This window comes from Molossus molossus, unplaced genomic scaffold, assembly GCF_014108415.1.
Source record: "Molossus molossus isolate mMolMol1 unplaced genomic scaffold, mMolMol1.p scaffold_m16_p_1, whole genome shotgun sequence".
NCBI lineage: Eukaryota > Metazoa > Chordata > Mammalia > Chiroptera > Molossidae > Molossus > Molossus molossus.
The window spans coordinates 222,864,377-222,873,462 of record NW_023425344.1 but is presented as its reverse complement, the minus strand read 5'-3'; the positions used below and the strand labels follow the sequence as shown (position 1 = coordinate 222,873,462).

The 9,086-nt window shown below is 55.0% G+C and overlaps 1 protein-coding gene across 1 annotated transcript in view; it reads right to left on the bottom strand.

Annotated features, from left to right (window-relative positions):
* Window positions 1-312: 312 nt before the first annotated feature.
* The window catches only part of GALNT16 (polypeptide N-acetylgalactosaminyltransferase 16), a 92,905-nt gene continuing 84,131 nt past the window's right edge, over window positions 313-9,086 (bottom strand). The window contains exons 12-15 of the mRNA XM_036274146.1: window positions 8,861-8,944; window positions 4,464-4,605; window positions 3,435-3,563; window positions 313-886 (exon numbers count right to left, since the gene is read on the bottom strand). Of these exons, the coding sequence (XP_036130039.1) occupies window positions 749-886; window positions 3,435-3,563; window positions 4,464-4,605; window positions 8,861-8,944 (493 nt within the window). The 3' untranslated portion in view covers window positions 313-748. The remainder of the gene's footprint in view (window positions 887-3,434; window positions 3,564-4,463; window positions 4,606-8,860; window positions 8,945-9,086) is intronic.

Here is a 9,086-nt window from a genome sequence, read left to right as displayed (position 1 = left end):
TGGGGTCTGTTTAATAAACCGTGTCCCGAGGCTGCCCCTGAGCATCACCCTGCTGCTTCCTGCTAAGAACAGGGGGACCGGAGCGCAGGTCTAGAGGCACATGCCCTGGGCTGGTGCAGCAAGGGAGGGTTGGGTCTCCGGGAAGGGGCCCGCTCTTTGGGTGCCGTGCTGCTTTCCCATCCTCGTCCTTCTGCCAATCACCCATCCTTTGCCCCCCGGTCCCATCCCTCCCACCCAACCCAGCACCTGCCTGGGATAGGCACTGAGCTGCTCACCTCCTCTGTTCTCCACCCGCCCTGTAGACTGCCCCTCTCCTCCCAGCCCGTCTTCCACGCCGCCTACGCTTTCTTCTCGTGCTCGATCCCACAGGCAGGCCCTGCGACACAGTGGGGACCCTGTGTGGGCTTCTGTCCTTGCTCTCCCCAGACAACAAGGGGAGGGTACCCAAACCACGGGCCCCAGGAAGGAGAGGGAAGGGACAAAGGGTGAGGGCACTTGCCCAGTCTCTGCCCAGCAACGGTCCAGCGTCCTGACCTCCTCTCCCGGGCGGAGGGCGGGTCGGCAGCCTGGGCACCGGGCCTGCCCCCCGCCCTCCTGTGCGAGCCTGGAGAATGGTGTCTCATGGCAGGGGTTGGCTGATGGTTCGGGCAGAAATGTGAGGAGATGAAAACGGCCGCTTTACACTCCCCCACCCTAACCCTCCAGCCCCAAAGTCTCATGCAAAAGGTACGGAGGCCCCGGGCTACCATCATGTGTGCGGCAACAGCTGCCACTGCTGGGCCGGGGCGTCAGCCTGGCACTTGCTGGTCACCAGCTGGGTGGGCTTGGCCTCCAGGCAGAGGCCGCTGACTGAATGCTGGATGAAAGAAGCTTTTCTCCTCCATCTCTGTGGGGGAAGCAGGAAGGAGGGGAACGAGAAACAGTGATTACAAATAATACTGCTTACACCTTCACGGCACATGTATATAAATGCCCTGCATGCATCTAGGACACCCCTGCCCCCATTTAAACAGCAAGTGTGTCCTTAACACAAGGGCCCCCGGCGCACACCAGCCCGTGCCTCCCAGGGCACGCTCGTTCTGTAGTTTGGCAGGAAGTCACTGTCTAGATCAGAGGCGCATGGGCTGAATCGAACCCAGAGATGTATTCTGTTTGGCTTGCACGGTGTTCATTTAAAATTTGGCTTTGTCGCCACATAAAAATCTGCATTTCCAGCTTCCCTTCAGACAGGGCTCAGCTTCTCTTGTGCCATCGGCCGGTTGGGGCGGCGGGGCTGCTGTCCTCTGTAAAGGGACCCTCTCAGTTCACCTGCCTCCCGCCCGGACCTCTCCGCTCTCCTTGTGGGCACTTGAGTTTGAGTTCCTGGACCGGGTGAATCTTGGACTCCTTCAGACAAGACTTCTGTCTCCGGCTCTCAGCCTCTGCCCTGGCCTGTAACTGCCCTCGGCACCTGCACCCTCTGGTGGCAACTGGCCGCCATCCCCACAGAGAGGGAGAGGGAGGCCCACGGTGGTGGGGGCACGCGAGTCCCCCGTGTGCATCATGAAGGGGCTCCCAGGGCAGAGCCGTCACCTCCTGGTGCCTCTCCTTTCCCAGGCTTGACAAGGGCAAGGAGAGTTGTTCCTGCAGAACATTTTGGAAGTGCGTGGGTGGGGGGTTAAGTGTGGCTGGGACTCTTGGTCTACTTCCCTCCCATGCATCCATCTCCCCTTTTCCTGTGTCCACCTTGTCCTCCCTAAGAAGTGGGGAGAGCCCGTGGCCGTGTGGATGGAGCCGGAGGGCTCTGAGGGGAGAGCCATGTTCTTTTCGGAGCAGCTAGGAGAAGGGAGGTGAGCTGCGCACGGCTTTGGTCCAGGTCTCATGGGGGGAGGGCAGAGAAGGGAGCCAATGTGGGATGTGCACACAGGGCGACGGTGGGGGCTTCGGAGCCTGGACTCCCCTGGGAAATGCAAGGCTACGAGGCTCAGGGCTGAGAACCAGCCTCTCTGGCCCATGTGGCCCAGCAGGCAGGAGAGGGGTCCTCGGCCTAAGGGCAGGGGTAGCAGGTAGGGCAGGGCCTTCGGTCCCTCTGAAACACAGCACCCTGTTGTCTGTGCTATTCTAGTCTCTAACCTCCTGGGAGGAGGGCCAGCTGCCCAGGGTGCTGTTGGGGGCCTGGCAGGACCTGCAGGAGTAGAGTGAGTGGGGACAAAGGAGATCCTAGGAGCCCTGGAGGGTCGGCACGAAGGGGAAAACAGGTGCTTCAGCCCCGGAGAAGTATTTGCACGGTGGTTGTGCTGGGAGCTACGTCCCAGCTCTGGCCTCAAAAGGAGGCGGTGGGAGTGGGCTTAAGGTTTGAGTCTGGGGGAGTTCCATGCTCCAGGTGAGGGGGGGGCTCAGGACCCCCTCACTGCAGGGCAGGGGGCAAGCAGGCTGGGCGTGGGCAGGACCAGCTGCACCCCTCCAATCAGAAAGTGCTTCAGAAATGTCCGGTGGGCCCAGCAAGCCGGCCATGGCACACACATCTCTTAGACCTGGCAAGGAGGGGACTGGGCTGCTTTTCCAGAATGGGACAGCAAACTGCCAGGCGTCCCTGAGGAGCGGACCCAGAGCAACAGCACGGGGTGGGAGGAGACCCTGCAGGCCGAATCAGAGAGCCAGGGGGCCCTCGTGCCCTGCACTGCCCCGCAGGCTGCCAGAGCCAGGCACAGGGAGGGCTACGCGGAAGGGGCAGGCAGGGAAGAGCAGGAGCAGACCTCTGCCCTTTGCGTCCCAGGGTTCATGGAGACAGGGTCAGAGTGTTCGACACACGGAAGAGGCAGCGCTCACTCAGGCTGGCACGACCACTCGGAAGTCACGGCACCTGCACCTCAGCGTCCCCGTCAGCCAGCAGTCCAGAAACACTGACTGCGCATCTGCTATGCGCTGGGTTAAGACCAGAGCCAGGGGTCCCGCCTAGCTGGGTTTGAATCTCAGCTCCACCCCATCCCAGTGTGTGAGCTAACACACGTCTCTTACATTTAGGGAGCCCCAGTCTTGCCACCTATAAAATGGGGATAGTACTAGAGCCTACATCGCTGGGTTGCTGGGAGGATTAGATGAGGTGATCCATGTCAATTCCTAGTACAGGCTCTCAGTAAAAGCTAACACTTATTTTGGCTGCAGTGGTTGTCAGAGGCTAGGGACCGTGTCACCAAGACAAGAGTCCTGTCCTCATTCAGCTCACAGGCTGGCAGGACAGACATTTAACAGATATTTACCTGAAGAACTTCCTCATGAGTAAAATCATAGACTTGACCTAGATAGTAACCTAGGCCTGCAAAGGTCCTCATTCTGGAGGGTTTATTTGAGTCCATATGTCTCAGGCTGGGGCTCCCCTGCAAGGGGCTGCCACCCCCACTGCATGTCCCCCTGGAGATGCTGGCCGTCCTGAGCCCAGGGGCAAGGAGGCTCACCTGCCTGCCTTCTCTCGGGTTGCATGTCTGCAGCACCACAAGGGACCCAGGGGAGATGGAGGTGGAGGGGGAGGTGGCCGTCAGGCACTTCCCCTGCTGCTGGATGAGGTGGTCACTGAACAGCCATGCCTGCAAGACAGGGACCAGAAAGGCTGCGTCAACAAGTATAGCAACGGATGGACGGATGGGTGGTTAGGTGATAAAGCAAATATATTGTGCATTTTGAGAGAATTTTCTACTGATAGGGGTGATGGATGGGTATTCACTGTACAGTTCTTTCAATTTTTCTGTATGTTTGAAATTTTTCAATATAAAATATTGGGGGAGCTTGGCTGGAGCTGGCCAGAGGGCAATGGAGAATGTACCAAGCGATGGTGGGGATGGGGGGAAGGACAAGGCATGGGACCAGAGCAGCCAGGCTCCGTGACCTGCTCTGTCTTTTTTTCTTTTTTTTTTAAATTTTGTTTTCTTTATTGATTTGAGAGAGAGAGGAAGGGAGATGGAGAGAGAGATAGAAACACTGATGAGAGAGAACATCGACTGGCTGCTTCCTGCATGCCCCCCACTGGGGATCGGGTCCACAACCTGGGCACGTGCCCTGACCGGGAATCAAACCGGCGACCTCTTGGTGGGTCGATACTCAACCACTGGGCCACACCGGCCGGGTGACATGCTCTGGTTTTGACATGGTGCATCGACACTCATATTTTGTGTACATGTACGCACACAAGAGTCCTGGATGCCCCGATGCCCATCATACACGCGGAGCACAGCTGCATCCCAGGAGGGAGCTGGGTGCAGTCCCGGCAGCGTTTCTCTCTCTGTAAGGATGCAGTGGGCAGTGCACAGGGGGCAGCTGCGTCGCAGGCCGGAAAGAAGACGGCAACGTGGCAGGAGCAGACGAGGAGCAGAGTGGGATGGGATGGCTCGCAGGGTCCCTGGGAAAGTGGGCTTGTGGAGGGTGTAGACAGAGGATGAGAATAAGCAGAGGAAAGCCCCTCACCCCACTCTGGGTCCGAAGCAGCTTACCTGGGGTGCCGGGGGATTCTTGGCGGACCCTCTGCAGATCCCCACTCCAAGCAGGAAGTTCCCAGCAGCGTCCTGGCCCTGGGATTCTAGGCAATTAACCCCTTGCTTAATGATGCTGGGGAGCACTTCCTTCACTGGGACCCTGAAAGGGAAGGCAGGGGTCAGGCTTACCCACACGTACCCAGAGGGCACCCCAGGCAGCTCCTGGGACGCCATGGTCTCGGTGGGAAGGAACACTGGGGGGCAAGCAGGGGAGAGAGGGCAAAGGGAGCAGGGGTTCCTCTGGGAAGACAGGCCTGAGGCCTGCAGAGCTCTGAGCAGCCCTAGGGGCCCCAGGGACTGCCCTGGAGGCTGGTCTGAGAGAACCCTGCGGGGAATCAAGCTCAGGCCAAACACCCTGGACTCCCTAGTCCAGAAAGGAGAAAACCTGGGGAGAGGCTCGAGGCTCGAGGCTGAATGTGGGCGCAATGAGCAATCTCAAAATGACAGGGGAGGAGCTAAAGAGGCGAATTTAAAATCCACAAATATGCCCTGGGTGGTGTTGCTAAGTGGTTAGAGCATTGGCCCCAAACCAAGGGGTTGTGGGTTCAATTCCCAGTCAAGGACACGTACCAGGGTTGCAGGTTCAATCCACAGCCCTGCTCAGGGTGAGTGCTGTAGGCAACCAATCGATGTGTCTCACATTGATGTTTCTCTCTCTCTTTTTTTTTTTTTTTTTTATCCTCACCCGAGGATATTTTTCCATTTTTTGTACGGATAGAGTGGGAGGGAGAGAGAGGAAGAGAGAGAGAGAGAGAAACATCGACGTGAAGGGACACATCGAGTGGCTGCCACCCGCACGACCAACCAGGGCCAGGGACAAACTGCAACCGAAGTACGTGCCCTTAGAGGGAACCGAACCCGGGTCTCTCCGGACCGCAGGCCGACGCTTTAACCGCTGAGCCAAACTGGCCAGGGCTGATGTTTCTCTCTCTTATTCTCCCTCTTTATTTCCTCCCTCCCTCCCTTCCACTCTCTCTAAAAGCAATGGAAAAAATATCATCATGTGAGGATTAACAACAACAAAAAAACACAAATATAAATGTGTTCGATCCCATTAACAATTAAAGAAATACATTATTAGAGAGTTAGCACTGTTTACCATATATGTATATATTGTGTATTTATATATTTATTTACATATAACATACACTATATATAATAATATATTTATATATACGTGCAAATATAAATATTTAATATCAATACCCAGTGTTGGCACTATCTGTGGGATTGGGTCTTCTCATACCCTACCAGTGAAAGCATAAATTAGCCTAACTTTTCTGGAAGGCAACATGTTATTATTATTATGTATCAAAGGCCTTAAAAATATACACACCTTTGACCTCACCACCCTGCTTCAGGGAACTTAATATCCTACAGCAATGATTATAGATGTGTGCAGAGATTTAGTTTAAAAGATATTCGTCTCAGGCTGGTTAATCACAGGAAAACATTGGAAACTCCTAGATATTCAACAACAGAGGATGGGTGAAGTACACTGATTCATCTGCAGGATGGAAAACCCTTTAGCCATTAAAAATGACTGTGAAACAATATCTGGTAATGTTCAGAACATACTGTCAAGTAAAACAGGCATCTCAAAATACTACATTATTAAAACTCTATATGCACAGCAAAAATATGCATAAACACACACACACACACACACACACACACACACACACACGACACAAGACACAGTGTCTTACCCTGTGGGCAACAACCCTAAGAAGACTGCCAGGCCCAGCAGACGCAGGTGTGTACAGTGGGTTTAGGAGGTTATACATAATCTCGGGTTGGGGGTCCACGGGGGTGATGAGGAACCACGTGCCTGAGCTTATCTGCCTCCTGCCACCTCGGTCGGGAAGAGAATTCGTGCAGGGGTGAAGGCATCAGAACACGTCTGGCATTCTTCGATGTAGACCTTGGCCAAACCAGGTCTTCCTTCCTCAGAGCTGGTTGGAAACCCCCGAGCCCCAGAACCGACCTGTTCTCAGAGCCTCAGGAACTGTTCGAATCCCCCGTTTTGAAGAAAGTTGGATCTCCTTTCTAAGCCCTGGCCCCTGCCCCTGAGCCCCGAGGCAGCTGGTGAACAGTGGGCTGGGAGGAGGAATCGGGTATGAACGAGCCGTGTGGTTTCCACCTTTAAACTTTCACACGGTGACGGACAAACGGAAGCTGACCTACGCTCCTCACGGACCACAGCTGGTTTCACCCACTGGCCTGCCTTGGGGTCAGCCCCAGGTTCCTGACAGCTATAAACAGGGCCTCCTCTGGCCCTGGGGGACGCCGTGGGGCGCTCTGCGTGGGCACGGAGGGGAGTGGGGGGCCCTGCGGTGCCTCAGCTCCTCCCCGGGCGCCCCGCTCCGCCCAGCTCCAGGCCCGAAAGCTATGGCTCTGTCCCAGTGTGGTGTGCACTAAGAGCTGACACGTGCGAACGCAGCCATCCCGTCACAGACGGTCACTAGAGACATTGTTTATTATATTTTTATAAGTTAACGGTCTTCCCTTCACAGCTAACACCCAGGGAGCGTGGCATTATCCAGGCCGCCAACTGTCTTCCAAGGACGTTGCCGTCGCTCAAGTTACGGGATTCCTCGGAACCGCTCCCAGCGTCAGGTTATTTTTGTGACTTGTTTCAGTCTTGCCACACTGTATCTGGGACCTGGAATTATCTTATCTGGGTTAATCTAGTTTATTCACTGGTCTTGGCTATAAGGTAACTATGGCTATTTTCAAAAGAATCAAACCTGCCCTGGCTGGTTTGGCTCAGCGGTTAGAGCGTCGGTCTGCAGTCCAGAGGGACCTGGGTTCGGTTCCCGCTAAGGGCATGTACCTCGGTTGCAGTTTGTCCCCGGCCCTGGTTGGTCGTGCAGGTGGCAACCACTCGATGTGTCCCTTTCACATCGATGTTTCTCTCTCTCTCTCCCCCCCTCCCACTCTATCTGAACAAAGAATGGAATAAAACAAACAAACAAACAAAAAAACCAAAAATCAAACCTGCCCTTCAAAGACACAAAAGCTCTGGGGGGCGGAGTGTTCCAGAAAGCCCCCAGCATGTCAGGACAGAGCTGGCAGCAGTGGGATGACCCCTGCCCGAGGTGACAGCTAGAGAAGGAACAAGGCTAATTGTAAAGTTATTTCTGGGGCTTATTGACTGTGCGATTTATTCAGTCAAAAGTATTTATCAAGAGCCCATTTGGGGCCTGGCACTGTTGTAGGGCCTGGAGATCAAACGGTGAACAAAACAGATGAACATCTACCCTCGTGGGGCTCACTGTCGAGTGGGGGCGACCACAGAACTAGCTGGCCAGATGGATGCCACACAATGATACGGGCGACAGAGGAAGGCAGAGCAGGACACCGGGACGGGCGGGTGTAAATTCAGTGCTCGGGGACGTCTCCCCGAGAAGGGGACATTTGAGCAAGGCCTGAAAGAAGTGAGGAAATGGCCATGTGGGTGAAGCCAGGACACGCACAAGGAGTTTAAAATAAGAAAGAAGGAATCCTCTTCACCCCGCCCACCATGATAGCTGGTCACCTACAGTCCCGTTCAGCGACACACACACACGTACACGCACACGCACACGCGCACACACCGCTGGCAGGCTGCCAGCGCAAACCTTTCCCCATGCTTTGCTTTTCCGGCCTTTTGATTGTAATATTAATGGGCGCATAATATTTGTTTAGATCGAGGATCACGATTCACAAATCCCGGCCCCCATTGTTGGTTGTTTCTCGATTTCCCCCAGCAGAGAAGCCTACTGTGAACATCTACTTGCCAACAGTTTTGCTTCAGTTGTTTCGTTTCCTTAGAATAAACTCCCAGAGGGGAGAGAACAGAGTCACAGGGGATGACGATTTCTGTGGCCTTTGCTACATGATGCTGTGTTGTTTTCCTAAAGAGACAACGTCCATTTCTAGCTCGAAGACCCAGTCTGTTAAAAATTTGGTTCCTTCCCAGCCGGTGTGGCTCAGTGGATTGAGCATCCTCCCATGGACTGAGAGGTCCCGGTTCAATTCCTGGTCAGGGCACATGCCTGGGTTGTGGGCTCGATCCCCAGTGGGGGGCGTGCAGAGGCAGCTCTTTGATGTATCTTCTCTCATATCGATGTTTCTCTCTCTCTCTCTCCCTTCCTCTCTCTCTAAAAATATCAATGAAAACATATTAAAAAAATTTTGGTTCCTACCACAGGTCATTTTTAACTCCTGCTAACATCTTCCTGGTTCCCTGGATAAACACTGAGAGCCATAAAGAGGCAGACTGCCGGGGATGGGGAGCACCTGGGGTGGGGGGGTCCCCCAAGCTGCCAGCCCTCACCCCAGCCAGGTGCACAGGCTTAGGCTGTACTCACGTGAGCTCTGGGTAGACGTTGTCCAAGTACCAGCGGAAGGACTTGCAGTTCATCTTCTTCCTCTGCTCGATCCTTGTGGCCACACTGAAAGACGAGGCCAGGCTCAGGCTTGGCCAGCGGCATGGAAGAAGGCCCAGCGAGCATGGGCAAAGGCCTCTCCCTAGTGGGCCAGGGCCAGGAGGCAGGGTCGCAGCCTGCCCTCTAGCCTCAGCCACCTGCCTGGAGT